Consider the following 17,302-nt stretch of genomic DNA (forward strand, 5'->3'; position numbering starts at 1 on the left):
TTGAATGGACCTCTATCTAAAAGTACTGAACGATAAGTTATGTCTACTTCAATATTCTTTAACTGAAATGGTTGATCAAAACTCCAATTAGAAATAATTTTTAGTTGCTTAAAGCTAAACTACAACTGACCTATACTGGGTGACTCTCTTTATCTGGGTTTATCTGGTGAAGCTGTGAATTTTTAAAAAATATCATGTCTGAAACACAGTGGACTTACATTGCAGTGTAGACATACCCAGAGTTAGTGGAATTCAAGTTAGCAGACCCTGGGATAGTTAACCTAGGGTTTGAGCATCTTTACTCATTTGTAACTCCAAGTTAGTAATTGTTGAACCCGGGGTCCCAACTTGGGGAGCCAGTGTCTACACTGAATTATGAGGGCCCAAATCCAAACACCCATATCCCAGATTTTTTAGCACTTCCCAAAATGTGGCCACTCTAGCCTGTTTGTGGTGCAGCATGGGGAAACTTCACTGTCCAGAAGACAAAGAAGGCTAGCCCATGGGATCGTGGAATATTTTTGGCAGACTCTCAGAGTGTGAGTCTAGTGGGGCTGTGCCTACACTGGAAAGCAATAGGGCTTGAACCCTGGGTCGACTGTAGGGTCCTGGGTCCAAGCCCTGGGTTAGTGCTATTTGTGTGTAGATGGCAGAGGCGGCTAGGCTTGAGCCAGAGTTCAGAACCTGGGCTTACATTGCAGACAGTGTAGACATACCCAATAAGAGCCTCTTAAGAAAACCTCCACCGAAGGTCACAAAAGACAGACCAAATAATAGGAGAAATTAATTTCAAAGCTGAAGGCTCCTGAGAATGTCCTGCTGTTGGGCATTGCCTGTTTAAACCAGAGGACTGTTCATGCACTTCGGATGATCACAATTGCCCTGGAATGAGTGAAGACAATCTCTCGTGTAGTCAGGACCCAGAGAGTTTGGAACTCATAGGTCAAACCAACAGTTCAAGCTCCATCTGGAAGTCACTTGGTAACCAGTGCAGATTGTAAAACATTGGTGGAAGGTGCTTCCTCCAAGAAATACTGCTTAATTATTAGCTTCAGTTTCTGAATGGTCTTTCCTGGGTGCTGGCTGGTGAGTCTTGCCCACATGCTCAGGGTTTAGCTGATCGCCATATTTGGAATTTTCCTTCAGGGCAGATTCGCAGAGGCCCTGGAGGTTTTTCGCCTTCCTCTGCAGCGTGGGGCACGGGTCACTTGCTGGAGGATTCTCTGCAGCTTGAGGTCTTTAAACCACGATTTGAGGACTTCAATAACTCAGACATAGGTTAGGGGTTTGTTACAGGAGTGGGTGGGTGAGATTCTGTATTGTGCAGGAGGTCAGACTAGATAATCATAATGGTCCCTTCTGACCTTAAAGTCTTTGAAAGCATAGCCCCATGTGGAACACATCATGGTAACCCAGATTTGAGATGACAAAGGCATTATGGGAGCATAATTGTATAACTTAAAACTCCCTTTCAGGTCTGTAACAAGAAGTTACTACAGAGGTGCAGCGGGTGCTTTGCTTGTCTATGACATTACCAGGTAATAAAAATTAACCATTTCTGGCTTTTTCTCTTTTACTTAAGTCTATAATTCATTTGATACTAGATACTATTAATGGTTCAAAACGTGTTTTCTTTAAAATCAATACCTGGGGGCTTATCAGTTGGAAGCGACAGAGGAGGAGAGAGACCTGGTTTGTTGGTTAGTCACAGGATGCTTTAATGTGGTGCAGCTGTGAAAAAAGGCAAATGTGCTCTTAAGGTATATCCGGCAAGGCATTTCCAATCGAGAGAGAAGTATTAATGCCATTGTACAAGGCATTGCTAATAGGAATACTGTGTATAGTTCTGGTCACCTGTGTTCCAGTAAAATGAATTCAGCTGGAATTAGTGTGGAGAAGATCTAGTGGGATGATCAGGGTCTAAACAGTGAAGTTCCACTGTGCTCTAAAGCAGCATTAATATAAGATAGAAACAGTGTAACAATCTGACACTAGTTTACCAAGCCCAGGGTGTCACAAGTGAAGAGCAGAATTTAGCCTCTTGACTAAGGAAGAAAATCCTTTTCTGGAAACGTGACTTATCTGTGTGCTGGTATGGCAGTTCCCCTCTTGCTCTCTGGAGAAAGTGAGGTGGTTGACTGGATTTCTCCCTTCTCCCCCCCCAAGATTTGGAAGCTACAGCTCTAGATGTAGTACTAGAATTACTTCTGTTCGTGGTTCTGTCTTAATTTTTTATTTTAAGGTTCTCTGAGATTTCTTAGCTGGTAGTGAAACCCAGTTCTCAACAATGGTTAATCAGATTTATATGCACTGACTTTAGGATCAACTGTCTTCTCCCGTCTGATGTTCTATAACCAACTTCTTGTAGAACACTAGTCTGATTAGACTGTAACTGATTTTTATATATCCTTGAAAATTCTTTAGAGGTGGCGTTCTTGCTTAATATGGTGCCTTTTTTTTTTAAACACTAAGCTAGATAGCTACTCAAAATGTTTAGTTAGAGCAATTTTGTATTGCCATAAACATGAGAACATATACAGAATGTTTCATAGTTATGTCATTATACTTCACTAGAAGTATTTTTTTTGGTGAACTGATGTGTACACCAGTAAACTGCTAGTCTAAAGCTCTTGTGCTAAACTTCATTCCAAAGTGAGCTCTTATTGCTGAATTATAAACCCTGGTTAAAAACTTCCACAGAAATAAATGCCGATATAATTGTAGTGTACAAAACAACTAGGTTACTCAAAGCAGTAACTTTGTGTGCAAGATATGAACAAATTAGAATTGGAACAAGCTACACCACTTTTTATTTCAACAGCAATACCCACAAGCAAGGGTATTCTGCTAAGCATCCATCATTTAAGCAAGCACCATACCCTGACAGGTGATATGAAATAGAGCCTAGAATGAACTATTGGCCAGATTATTGTATACCTCCCTGGGCTAGATGGCCCTCGTGTCATCCTCCTGGGCATTACCCTGACACTCAGCAGTCTCGCTATATGAAAAAACTAAGGGAGATCTCTTATTGGCTCCAAAGATCCGGGATCTGTCAGCTTCTAGAGAGAAGGACCAGTCTCCAGTAGTTATTCCAGATATACTCTGGTAGTGCTGGAATGTTATAAAGAGATGAATCCAGAGCTGGAGGACCAGATCTCTCCAGCTGAGAACATGGCATTAGCATGCCTCTTTCAGAGGATACAGTCTTGTTTTACAAATTAATAGGCAGAATGGCAACAACTCTTAAAATTCCTCCTGTGGCAGTGGAAGAAACTCTACAGCCTAAATTTGATATCCTTGACGACTACATTGCTGCTATTGAATGGTTTTTAGAGCCAGCCAAAAACATATGGTCCAAGCCTGCATCAATACAGGCTGTGCCCAAGAAGGGAGATAAACTATTATCAGGTTCCTTAACAACACTTTATTTTCACATTCACCCCTCTCCCAACACTCTCATAGTTGAGGCTGCAGTTCAGAGCTCAAAGGCCAATGAAGTTGACTTTACACCAGCAGGCAGAGGGAAAGATGATAGATGTAACTGGCAGAAAATTCTTGTTGGCAATGCTTGGCATCAGAGTATACAATGGCAAGGTACTAGTTGCATCTTTAGGAAAAGATGGTGGTATTTAAAGATCTCTTCCAGAAGATCAGAGCGAGCTGGCTAGTGCACTGATATCAGAGGGACAGTTAGTGGCAAAACACTGATTGTAGCATTCGATTCCTCTGATGCATTTGGAAGAGCAGTAGCCTCAGCAATTTCTTAAATGTCATGCTTGTCTCAGTCTGCCTTCGGAGACAAAAGTAAGAGTAAAGAACCTCCCATTTGAAGGGGGATAGCTTATTCTCCACTAAGACAAAGGATACTAGGTCTACTGCTATGTTGTTGGGAATATACCAACCTCCCAAAGGAAACCTGAGGTAAGTCTTTAGGTAACAGACAAAAAATATCCATTTTCATCTAGTTCCTCATGTTTTAATCAAAAGCTACAATACCAACATCAACAGGTCCTCCTTTGATGTTAAGGAGGATACTATAAGCCACAAATAAAGATCAGGAAGACCCAGTGACTTTTTCTGGGTCAGACCTGAGGTCACAGACTTATCTGAGGATCAAGAACTATGAACCAATATGGAACCATATCTCCCTCCTCTCCGCCCAGCACCTCATTTGGATACCACCTATGTCATTTTTAAAATGTCTGGTTATCCCAGTCCAAGATGGGCATTTGGAAATGATACGAAGCGGATGTGCAAGCCAGTTCAAATACTTCACCCCCTCCTTCCCTATTCACGTAGCAAGAGGTAGACTTACTTTTTAAAAACCACCCATACCGAAACAAGACATTCCACTTCACACTCTTTCCCTTTGGGGACAGGATATGAGAACAAACAACACGTGACAGGTTGTGTAGTCACATTGATGAATGCACTACCAGAAAGCACTCAGATACTACGGTGATGAGCGTAGTATAAGAATCTATATACAATGGATTATTCAGGAGTCCCTCTTATTTATGAAAGTCTGCTATGAACAGAGGCTCTATCTCTTTTGGAGATGAGGGCAATAGAAGAAGTGCCAAAGGAGTTCAGAGAGAGAGGTTTTTACTCAAGATATTTACTGATCCCAGAGACAGATCTATACTGGACCTCAGGAAACTGTCAGAAAGTTTCTATTGTGGATGTTACCCTAGCATCTGTAATACCTTCCCTTGCCCTTCAAGATTGGTTTGGAGCACTCAGTCTCAAGGATGCATGTTTCAAATGCACAGAAAATATCTTCATTTTGTAGTGGGGAGGAAGAACCATTTCCAGTACAACATCCTCTCATGTGGTGTATTTATTGTCCCCAAGTGCCTGTCTGCAGTTGACAGTGCATTTAAAGAGGTAAGAGATTCATGCAGACCTGTCCTTAGACAATTGGCTAATCAAAGCATCCTCTCAAGTAAGCTTTGCAGTGCTGTATCCCCACAACCTGCCGCCTTCTTGGAAGACTGGGACTCATGATAAGAAACTGTCGCTTTTGCTTTCCACTCAAAGGATCCTCTTAGTGATTCTGGACTCTTGGGTAGGAACAGCCTTTCTGCCAAAGGACAAACTTTTAAACTTTCTTTCAGTTATAAAGTTCCCCTCTTCCTTGGAGTTCTAACTGTAATTCTGGACTTTGGGTGGGGGCGTAGAAGGAAGTGAGGTGGGCAGAACATCATGCCCTCTTTTATAGTCTGACTCAAAGTTGAGGAACAGTGAAAAGAAGAGTAGGAGGGTGTGAGTGAGTGCTCCAACAGGTTCTATCAAAATAATCCACTAGAGCTGCACCATTGACATCTCACGAGTGTGAATATGCAGAGTCTATCTCAAAGAACTCTGGTGACAAGAAATAACCTCTTGTAATGCTCTTCATCTGTAGATCTCAACGTGCTTTGCAAAGGAGTTCAGTTCTATCCCCATTTTGAAAATGGGGAAACTGAGGAAGTAACTTGTCCAAGGTCACCCAGCATGCCAGTGGCAGAGACAGGAATAGAACACAGGTCTCTTGAGTTCTATCCTCTAGGTCATCCTGGTCCAGAAGTTTATAGAAATATTAATTGTATATTATAGAAATGTTGTTTTTGTGTTACGCAGCCGAGAAACCTACAACGCACTTACTAATTGGTTGACGGATGCAAGGATGTTAGCAAGTCAAAATATTGTTATCATACTGTGTGGGAACAAAAAGGATCTCGATGCAGATCGTGAAGTTACTTTTTTAGAAGCATCCAGGTTTGCACAAGAAAATGGTAGGTAGTCTGTTTAATCTAATTTTGAAGATTTTTTTTTTTTTTTTTTTAATTTTTTAGTTCTTTTTTTTTATTTTTTTTTTTATTTTTTTTTTTTTTTTTTTTTTTACTTCAAATTATTCAGCTCTTGTGTCTAAGGAACTAATGTTTGCCCACTTACAAACCTTGTTAAAATTCTAATACTGTTTTCCATGTAATACCCCTTCCCCTTAATTTAGCATTAAATACAGAGGGCTTCGCTGAAGTAAAGGGGGAGGAGGGAGGAAATTTTATTCACGGAGGGTCCCATCATGTAGTTTCCCGAGAGAGTTCACTTCACTGGCTTCCTTCCCCGACAACAGAAAAGGCCAAAAAGATGGCCCACAAAGCCCCCATTTTCCAGGAATCCAGGGGAGGTTAGAACCATCCATGTAAGGGCTGTGTGTCTCAGGTGCTTCATCCTCTACTTCCTGTTCCCTAATAGCACAGCCTCATTGAAGTCACACTACCAAGGATTCCCCCTACACATAACTATTCTCAGGGCCCTCTTAAAGAAGGGTTCCTAACCATAGAAAAGATCCACAAATAAAATATGGCAGAAATACAGGCAACACAGCTCCAGGATATATCACCATAGGGCTGGGGAGATGATGAATAGGATCTTCTAGCTCTCACTCTTTTCCCCCGATGAGGATCCCTCTCCCATGGAGATTCTTTTGCAGATTCTTGGGGTGGGATGGTACCACAAAGGCAGCTTCCATGTGGGAGGGGTGAGATCCAGGCATAGAGGTTCCCCTCCCTGCATGGATCTGGAAGAGCATTATCTGGGGAAAAATATGAAAGTTAAAGGCCAGCTGATTCTTTTCTGCGATTTAAGGGGAGAAAGGAAAGGAAGACAGAACAGAGTTCTAAAAAACCCCAAGACCTGATCTTCAGTCTCCTACATGATTTTGCTATGATACAAAAATTGCAGGCAATACAACATTATGTGAGCATCTGAGTGTGGGGATTGACTTCAAATGTTATGTCTTTTTTTTTCTTACAAAGAGGAAAACAGGTAACTTGCTCTGTTAACTGGTGATAACATATAGTACAGTACTTGCTTTAAGCCACTGTGGAGCAGCATTGATTAACTTTGTCAAGGGAAGTTAAGCTTGCTGCTCTTTGAAATGTAACATGAATGGTAGGTAGGCAGGTAACATAAGCTTCTTGTGAAGATCAGGAGGGACGAAGGCAGCCCAGCAAAGCCTATAAAGTGACAGTCCTTTAGCCACTGGAACAAGTCAAGTTGGTATTGTCTATCCAAACTGCAAATATGCCCTTGGTTTGGATAGTGGGAGAAGGCATTTTGGTCTACTGCTGAGAAGAATGGCAGTGTTTCCCTGCCCTTGCCTCCCTCCCATTCCCACAAAATCTGCTAGCCGCTCTCCTTCCACCTTTAAAACTAATTTTTCCTAAGTAGACATTTTATTGAGGACTGGATTTTCTGAATGGGGTGTTCGCTCTCTCATGCTCACTCTCACAAAAAAAACCTTGAATTTTATAACTGAAAGGTGAGGGGAGGATGTTACCAGGTCAAGTTCACTTCAGAGGCCTGGATAGAGATGCAGTAAACTTCCAAATAATTGCCTTGCTATCATATTTGACTTCCGGATAAAGTGTTAAGCTGAATTTTCATCCAAGAACTAGCTGCTCATGCCATAGAGCCAATATGCAGCCTTTTGTAGTCTAGAGCAACATTTTTAATTTGTCTATGATCAAATAAATATTTGGTGAATGTAATATTGTTTGTGGCCTATTTGGGAAATATTAGCCACTGATTTAATTATCTCTTCTTCCTTTAGAGGTTTAAAAAATAGCTCAAAATAAGTGTATTTTAGGTTTGTCTTGGAACTGCTTCATAGTTTGGTGCTCACATCACCGTTTCCTCTCTGTCAGCATGCTTGCAGCTTTTTAGGGCATTCTTTTAAATTATTCACCGGAAAACACTTGTGCTGCATAACAGCATGGTGAGTTAAAGGGACATAAAACACAATCAGTTAAAGAATCCATATCTATATTACTAAAACCTCTTGATAAATCTAATGTCTTACCATAAATACTGGCTGATTTTTATGCTCCACTTGCTTTGAACAGTAGAACTAGATGGGCTTGTGCAGTTGGCTTCATATTCTGAATCCCGTGCACAAGCACAATGCTGTTGCCTTTGAGTTTCCAGCACTTGAGGGAGAATGTTTAAATCTCAAACCAAAAACAGTTTTTCAGTTACATGTAATCATGACAGTGTCAATATTCAGTATGTTCTAGGACTCCTACCTTCAGAACCTAATTATTTTTTGGAGAGGGTGGGGGAGGCTAAACTGCTTCAGAGTCTTACTTAAAAATAGCTTCTGTTTAAAAGAAATTCTTACTGTTCTGACAAACTTTTTTCTTGTTTCAAGTACTGCAACAGAGCATTTCAAAGTTTTAATGACCTGAAATTTTATTTTTCTGGCATCAAATGCAGAGCTGATGTTTTTGGAAACAAGTGCACTAACCGGGGAGAATGTTGAAGAGGCCTTTGTACAGTGTGCAAGAAAAATACTTAATAAAATTGAATCAGGTAAATTGAAATAAAGATTATTATTAAGTTAGAATTTATTTTCACTTCTTGTCCCACAGTGAAAACTCCAGTATCTCTCAGCTTTGGAATTTCCTTATAGTAAAAGTTTAGTCACAGTGCATCAGTAAATCTATGGATACAGTTACTTGTAATAGATTACATATATAAATAGATTCAATGTGTACATTCTTTTGTTGTAAAAAAATGTCCCTTTCTGTTTATTCACCTCTTACCTCCCCATATATGTTAACGGGAATGAACATTAAATTTAATTGCATTCATCAAAAGGAGGATGTACCCCCATAGAGTTTCTTAATGTTAGACTTAACATTCAGCTTTCTGGTTGCAGGCTGCATGCTCTGTGGCCTTCTTTGTCTTCACAACTACAGAGCCTCTGAATTAGGAAGACTTAAGTTTTAGCAGCTTTCTGGGCTGCATCACTATCATAGCAGACATGACTCTTCAGATCACTTTTGCACCTGCTTTTATATAGATAGGGAATAATAATATCAAGGTGATTAAATAGATCATATACTAAGCATATGAGACCTTCCCTTGTTAGAAGTGCTCTAATTGACCTGCATGGCTTCTGTCTGAGGTCATCTTACTCATTTATATTTTTGCAGGCTCCAGAATACACAAGGTGCCTCACAGTACAAGTGAGACTTGATTGTGGTAATAGTCATTGCAGCAAATCCACTTTCTAGTCTACTTGGTGCCTCATAAAATAACTTTTTAAAATTGGCAAAATCAGGAAGCTCAGTCTAGTAGGGAGCCAGTTTCCATTATTTGAATTCCAAGGACGTATTTTGAATGTTCAGGAACTCTTTGGTGTAAATTCCTCTGTACCTTTTTAACTCAATCAAGGCCAAAACTCCATTTTTTTATTCATATTTTAAATGAAAATGGAACAAAACAGAGCTCATGGCTAGTGTATCAAACTGATCTATCTGTCCCTGGTTTGCTATGGTACTTTTGATCCTTCTTTGTTTAAAAATATCCTGATCCTTCTTTGTTTGGGTACCCTTCTCCCCCCCCCCCCCCCCCCAATGAAATTGGAACTATAAAGCCAACATTAGTTATTTTGGACTTTAACTACCTCTAAGGGAAAAGACCTCTTGCTGCAGTCAGTCTAAGGGCTTGTTTGCACAGGGAAGTTAGTGCACAGTAAGCTAGAGTGTGAATTTAAAGTGTATTAGCTATTTTGCACAAATCTCCCCATGTGGACACACACTCTACTGTACACTAAGGCTACATCTACATTACACACCACTTTCAGTGGCACGTAGTGTACATGTAGCTAAATGCAACCGGGGAAGGCACACTGCGTCCACGCTGTAGTCCATAGCTACCCAAGTTAGTGAAAGCCTCTGGGAGAGGGGAGGCCTTGAGAAAAGGCTTTAGCTGCTCCTTGCTGCCTCCACCCCACTAAAGCCTTTCCTTGCCACTGTGAAAGCTTAACCCTTTCCCTGCTGCCTCACACACCCCACCAGAGCGTTTTCCTGCTGCCGGAATCTTTCCCTGCAGAGAAGGGCTCCAACAGCAGGAGCTGGCAGCCTTTCCCTGCTGCCAGAGCTTTTTACTGCAGAGGGAAAGGCCCAAGCAGCAGGACACTACACTGCTAAAAGTAGCAGTGTAGATGGGAGGCACAGCTTGGGCCAGTAGAGAACATGTAGGGAATGTACTCCAGGTACATGCCACACCCTTCAGGTGTGTCTACTCTACTGGCTTAATCCATGCTTCACCATCTGCACTGCTGTTTATACCATACTAGGAGGCTGTGCGTGTATGCCCACTGCCAAAAAAATCCTGCAGTGTAGAGAGACACTGCACTTTGGACAGGCAGAGAAAGCTACTATGCACAAAGGCACTTTTAGTGTGCAGTGTAAGTGTTCACATAGGAAACTAGTACACACTAGGCACTTAGGGCTTGTCTACATGGGGAAAAAGCCCAAACTCACTTGTAAGATGCACTGCTTCAGTTCTGTTCAGGGGCTGGACAATTTGAAACTACTGTGGGAAATGAAAGATGGAATTATCTGAATGATAAAACAGTGATCCAATTATTTATAACTGGGATAGGAAAACATAAATGCTAATAACTTTATCTAGTGTTAGCTGTTTTTACTTGTAATCTGTTATCTACAATGAGGACAACTTATGAGGCCATTTTGTTTATCATCAGGTGAACTGGATCCAGAAAGGATGGGCTCAGGAATTCAGTATGGAGATGCTGCCTTGAGACAGCTGAGATCCCCACGTAGAGCACAGGCTCAAAGTGCTCAAGAATGTGGCTGTTAAAAAAAACACAACAAAACAAACTGAACACTTGTTCTAGAAACAAAAGGTAAGCCATAGAAATTGAGAATAAGGATCTTTGGTAGGTTGCTATACCTTGTTAGTTTATTATATTGATGTCTCCATACAGAGCCTTCATATTTTGTGGTGGTGGACTTTTTCACAGCTAACCTGTTTGATGGTTTTTTGGGGTAGCAAGGTGGGGTCTCTCCCCTCCCCCCTTGCCTCCAGTATGAGGGAGACTTGCTTGCACTTAGCTGGGTGTCAGCTCCCTGACACCACCAGCCTGTTAGTCACCCATGCACACTCCTCTGGGCAATGCCAGCCCTTTCCACATAGTTCTCTGAAAAATCTGCTCAAAGCGCAGTGGCAGTCACAAAAGATATATGTTAGGGATGGGATAGATAAGATAATAAATATCATCATGCCACTGTATAAATGCATGGTATGCCCATACTTTGAATACTGTCTGCTGTTCTGGTTACCCCATCTCAGAAAGATATATTGGGATTGGAAAAAGTACAGACAAGTGCAACAAAACTTATTAGAGGTAAGCAACAGCTTCCATATGAGAAGAGATTAAAAAGACTGGGACTGTTCACCTTAGACAAGGGAAGAATATGATAGAGGTCTGTAAAATCATGAATGGTGTGGTGAAAATGAATAAGGAAGTATTTTTTACCCCTTCATGTAGCACAAGAACCAGATGTCACCCAATGAAATTGATAGGCAGCAGGTTTAAAACAAACATACGAAAGTGCTTCTTTACACAGCGCATAGTCAGTCTGTTGAACTCATTGCTAGGGGATGTTGTGAAGGCTAGAAATATAACTGGGTTCAAAAAAATAATTTAGTTAAGTTCATGGAGGATAGGTCCATCCATGACTATTAGCCAAGAAGGTTGGGGATGGAACCCCATGCTCTGGGTGTCCCTAAATCTCTGACTGCCAGAAGCAGGGACTGGATGACGGGATGTATCACTTGATGTTCTGTTTCATTCCCTCTGAAGCATCTAGCACCAGCCACTATCTAAAGACAGGATTCTGGACTAGGTGCACCATTGATCTGAGCCATATGGCCATTCTTATGTTCCTTTACTTTGCAAGTTAATAATAGGTGTACTCCAGTCCCCGAGTTCTTTTGAAGCGTTCCTGTAGTGTCCAGCTCCTTATCTAGTGAACACTCCCAGAAATACCAGGTCTCTGGTCCCCAAGGGAACAGTGTACACACCAGCTTATATGATGCAGCTCAGGGTCAACACCTTGCTTAATACCTCAGTACTGAGATATAGTTATAGTGAAAACAATAGGCTTCTTATCAGAGATTCAAGAGACGGTGAATAATGATAATGGATAAAGGGCTACATAAACAAAATTACATGCTTTCTGGGTACTAAACTTAACTATTAGGGTTAAACTTCTGTCTAATGAAGTTTTATCTAAACCAAAGCTGTTTGCAGCTTCTTTAACCAAGGCTGGTTGTGATCCTGTTTTCCTGAATGTAAATGCACTGCCCATTTACTTGGCCTTCTCAACATCCTCTGGCAAAGAGTTCCACAAGTTGTGCGCTGTGTGAAGAAATACTTCCTTTTTGTTTGATTTTAAACCTGCTGCCTATTAATTTCATTTGGTGACCTCTCCCCCCTCCCCCCAGTTCTTGTGTTATGGGAAGGAGTAAATAACACTTCCTTATTTCCTTTGTCCACACCAGTCATGATTTTATAGACCTCAATCATATCTCCCCTTAGTTGTCTCTTTTCCAAGCTGAAAAGTCAGTCTTATTAATTTCTCCTCCTATGGAAGCCGTTCCATACCCCTAATCATTTTTGGTGCCCTTTTCTGAACTTTTTCCAATTTCAATATATTTTTTTTGAGATGGGATGACCACATCTGCACGCAGTATTCAAGATGTGGGCGTACCATGGATTTATAGAGACAATATATTTTCTCTCATTATCTATCCCTTTCTTAATGATTTCCCAACATTCGGTTTGCTTTTTTGACTGCTGCTGCACATTGATTGGATGTTTTTCAGAGAACTATCCACAATGACTCCCAAATCTATCTTGAGTAGTAACCGCTAATTTAGACCCCCATCATTTTATATGTATAGTTGGGATTATGTTTTCCAAGGTGCATTACTTTGCATTTATCAACATTTGAATTTCATCTGCCATTTTGTTGCCCAGTCACCCAATTTTGAGAGATCCTTTTGTAGCTCTTTGCAGTGTGCCTGAAAACTGCCATTTATTCCTACCCTTTGTTTCCTATCTTTTAATCAGTTTACCAGGCCATGAGAGGACTTTCCCTCTTATCCCATGACTGCTTACTTTGAAGAGTCTTTGGTGAGGGACCTTGTCAACAGCTTTCTGAAAATCTAAGCACACGCTGTCCACTGGATCACCCTTGTCCACATGCTTGTTGACCCCTTGAAAGAATTCTAGTAGATTGAGCCATGATTTCCCTTTACAAAAACCATGTTGACTCTTCCCCAACAAATTCTGTTCTTCTGTGTCTGACAATTTTGTTTTTACTATAGCTTCAACCAGTTTGCTCGGTACTGAAGTCAGGCTTACTGGCCTGCAAATTGCTGGAATCACCTCTGGAGCCCTTTTTAAAAATTGGCGTCACATTAGCTATCCTCCAGTCATTTGGTACAGAAGCGGATTTAAATGATAGGTTACAGACTATAGTTAGTAGTTCCGCAATTTCACATTTGAGTTCCGCAGAACTTTTTGGTGAATACCATCTGGTCCTGGTGACTTCTTACTGTTTATCAATTTGTTGCAAAACCTCCTCTAATGACACCTCAATCTAGGACAATTTCTCAGATTTGTCACCTAAAAAGAATGGCTCAGGTTTGGGAATCTTCCTCACTGATGCAAAGAATTCATTTAGTTTCTCCGCAATGGCCTTGTCGTCCTTGAGTTCTTTAGCAACTCGATTGTCCAATGGCCCCATTGGTTGTTTAGCAGGCTTCCTGCTTCTGATATACTTAAAAAATTGTTGCTATTACTTTTTGAGTCTGCGGCTAGCTGTTCTTCAAATTCTTTTTTTGGCCTTCCTAATTATATTTTTACACTTCCTTTGCCAGAGTTTATACTCCTTTCTAGTTTCCTCACTAGAATTTACCTTCTACTTTTTAAAGGATGCCTTTTTGCCTCTCACTGCTTCTTTTACTTTGTTTAGCCATGGTGGCACTTGTTTGGTTTTCTTACTGTGTTTTTTAATTTGGGTATACATTTAAGTTGAGCCTCTATTATGGTGTCTTTGAAAGGTTTCCATGCAGCCTGCAGGGTTTTCACTTTTGGTGCTGTACCTTTTTCATTTCTGTTTAACTAACCTCCTCATTTTTGTGTAGTTCCCCTTTCTGAAATTAAATGCTACAGTGTTTGGCTGCTGTGGTGTTTTCCCTGCCACCGGGATGTTAAATTTATTATATTATGGTCACTATTACCAGGCGGTCCAGCTATATTCACCTCTTAGACCAGATCCTGTGCTCTGCTTAGTCCTAAATCAAGAATGGCCTCTCCTCTTGTGGGTTCCAGGACTAGCTGCTCCAAGATGCATTTAAGGTCTCAAGAAACTTTATCTCTGCATCCCATCCTGAGGTGATATGTACCCAGTCCATATGGGGATAGTTGAAATCCCCCATTATTACTGAGTTTTTTATTTTAATAGCATCTCTAATCTCCCAGAGCATTTGTCACTATCACCATCCTAGTCAGGTGGTCAGTAATATATCCCTGCTTCTATATTCTTATAATTAGAGCATGGAATTACTATCCATAGAGATTCTATGGTACAGTTGGGTTCATTTAAGATTTTTACTTCATTTGATGCTACGCTTTTTCACATATAGTGCCACTCCCCCACCAGCATGACCTGTTCTGTCCTTCCAATATATTTTTGTACCCTGGTATTACTGTGTCTCATTGATTATCCTCATTCCACCAAGTGTCTGTGATGCCTGTTATATCTCGAGTTCACCCATCTTATTATTTTGACTTCTAGCATTGGTATATAGGCACTTCAAAAACTTGTCATTTTTTAGATGTCTGCCATTACATACATACATATGATGTAATTGAATGGGACTTTCTTTCATTTGACTGTTTCTCATCAGATCCTACCTGTATTTTATCATCTTCCATCCTCTCCTCCATTACTAGGACATAGAGAATCTCCATCCTCCCCCTAAGGGATGTCTCTGTCCGAACCACATGCTCCTTCACACCTGTCAGCTTTCCCCCAGCCTTTAAAATTAAAAAGGTCATTGAGCAGTTTTTAAACTAAGTGCCAGCAATCTGGTTCCATTTTGGTTTAGGTAGAGCCCATCCTTCCTGTACAGGCTCCCCCTCTCCCAAAAGTTTCCCCAGTTCCTAATAAATCTAAACCCCTCCTCCCTACACCATTGTCTCATCCACGTATTGAGACCCTGCAGTTCTGCCTGTCTAACTGGCTCTCCATGTGGAACTGGAAGCATTTCAGAGAATGCTACCATGGAGGTTCTGGATTTCAATCTCTTATCTAACAACCTAAATTAGGCCTCCAGGACACACCACCTGTCCTTCCCATGTCATTGGTACCTACATGTACCATGACCACTGGCTCCTCCCCAGCACTACACACAAGTCTATCTAGATGTCTCGAGAGATCGGCAACCTTCACACCAGGCAGACAAGTCACCATATGGTTCTCCTGGTCATCGCAAACCCAGCTGTTTCTAATGATGGAATCGCCCATTACTAATACCTGTCTCTTCCTAATAACTGGAGTTCCCTCCCCTGGAGAGGTATCTTCAGTGCGAGAGGATACCACAAGGTCATCTGGAAGGAGGGTCCCAACTACAGGATTGTTTCCCTCTATTCCAGTTGGATGTCCTCCTTCCCTGAGACTTTCATCGTCCTCAATAGCACAGAGGCTGTCACACTGGGGGTGGGACCATTCTACTGTGTCCTGGAAAGTCTCATCTATGTACCTCTGTCTCCCTTAGCTCCTCCAGCTTAGCCACCCTGGTCTCCAAAGCCCGTACATGGTCTCTGAGGGCCAGAGTTCCTTGCACCGAATGCACACATACGCCACCTGCTCATAGGGCAGGTAATCAATACATGCTGCATTTGGTGCAATAAACAGATAGCCACCCACTTGCTCTGAGCTGCAGATGTATTAAAAATAAAACTGGTCTTTGAAACACAATAACTGGCTTATTTTCTCTGCATTCATTTTGGCCTGTGTGTGATACATTATGAGTAGTACACATCCTCCTCATTCAAGCTGCTAGCAGAAATCTGAGCAGAGGAGGTTGAAACTTAAGAGCAAAGTTTTAAAAATTTTCCAAATACTGATTTCTTAAATCAACTGTCATCCATAAATCCTAAAATGAAACTTTCTATTCCTAGTGTAATCTGTGAGTTGGCAATCCCTCAATCAAAGAGCTTTGTGCCCTTTAAATGAAGGAAAACTGGAAGGATGCAGCTTGAGGGATCCTGAGTTTACAAATGGCTTGAAGAATGCATCCATCTGAAGTCCCAGGAATTTCAGTGGGGCTCCGCAAGGGTGCATGTCCATGGATCCAATTGTAGGATTTGAGCCTTTTTATTCCTAAACTTAGATTAAATTCCATAAAATGTTCACAGCAATAATTTGTTTTTGTATTTTTAGATGTCCATGGAATTGGTGTGTGTAGCAACAACTGACGCAGCTTGAAGGCTATGCAGTTTTTTTAAAACATCGTTACTACTGTATGTGAACAGAAAAACCACTGCTGGAAAAACAGTACTGTATGGTGGTAGGCAAGAATGTGCATATGACATAGCAGACTGCAAAACAAACCTGACAATTCAGTGGACAATACGAAGACTCACCTGTATGTAAACATTTTCCGTTACATATTTTTGTCACTCACCTTTAAAGTATTGCTGTATACTGTATATAATGTAACAGTAAATTTCCAAAGCATGATATACTTATGTTTGATATAATAAATGTTGCACTAAAAGCAATTATATTTTATTTTTTTAATCATATTAACTAAAACTTGTTAACTGAGTTAGGCTTTATCATCATGTTTGTGTTAATTGCACACTAGGTTATATTTATGACCTGAAATACAAAGCCACTGGCACTGTTAGTGATTTTCCTACTTCACTACGTTTGCCACATTCTACAAGGTGTTTACATGATCCATTCTTGAAGTACGGTGAGGACATTACCTACGTTTACTAATCTGTCAAATTTGGAATGGACGTTTTTATTGAAGTGCATCTGTCCTGTTTTCTGACAATTCTTAAATAAATTTCTCTCAACTGTATTTTTTTTCCTACTTTGTAGGTTAAAAATGCTGCTGCTAAGTCTCTGAAATGACTGCTGTCTGACCTTGGAAGTTTCTTATCTGTGTTCTCTGGTTCTGTTCTGTTCCTTTTCTACTTCTGTTGTATAGAAGTGGGGGCCAATGAGATTTGTTTGTTTTGGCAAAATTGTGTATCTTCTGTTTAACAATTCTACTGCTGTGTGATGAGTACATGAAAGATCACCACAATGATTTCTCGTGTGTGTGTATGAGAGAGCAATGTCTATAAGGTATTGCTTAATCTCGTTAGACTGCACTTCTCAAAAATGCTTTAGCTACTAATAAAGCAATC

The 17,302-nt window shown here is 40.8% G+C and overlaps 1 protein-coding gene across 1 annotated transcript in view; it reads left to right on the top strand.

Annotated features, from left to right (window-relative positions):
- Positions 1-17,040, top strand: part of RAB4A (RAB4A, member RAS oncogene family) — a 34,609-nt gene extending 17,569 nt beyond the window's left edge. The window contains exons 4-8 of the mRNA XM_024213810.3: positions 1,476-1,538; positions 5,626-5,780; positions 8,266-8,361; positions 10,547-10,708; positions 16,323-17,040. Of these exons, the coding sequence (XP_024069578.1) occupies positions 1,476-1,538; positions 5,626-5,780; positions 8,266-8,361; positions 10,547-10,662 (430 nt within the window). The 3' untranslated portion in view covers positions 10,663-10,708; positions 16,323-17,040. The remainder of the gene's footprint in view (positions 1-1,475; positions 1,539-5,625; positions 5,781-8,265; positions 8,362-10,546; positions 10,709-16,322) is intronic.
- Positions 17,041-17,302: the final 262 nt, after the last annotated feature.

The sequence above is a fragment of the Terrapene carolina genome, unplaced genomic scaffold (assembly GCF_002925995.2).
Source record: "Terrapene carolina triunguis isolate 2854851 unplaced genomic scaffold, T_m_triunguis-2.0 Scaffold85, whole genome shotgun sequence".
NCBI classification, from domain to species: Eukaryota; Metazoa; Chordata; order Testudines; family Emydidae; genus Terrapene; species Terrapene triunguis.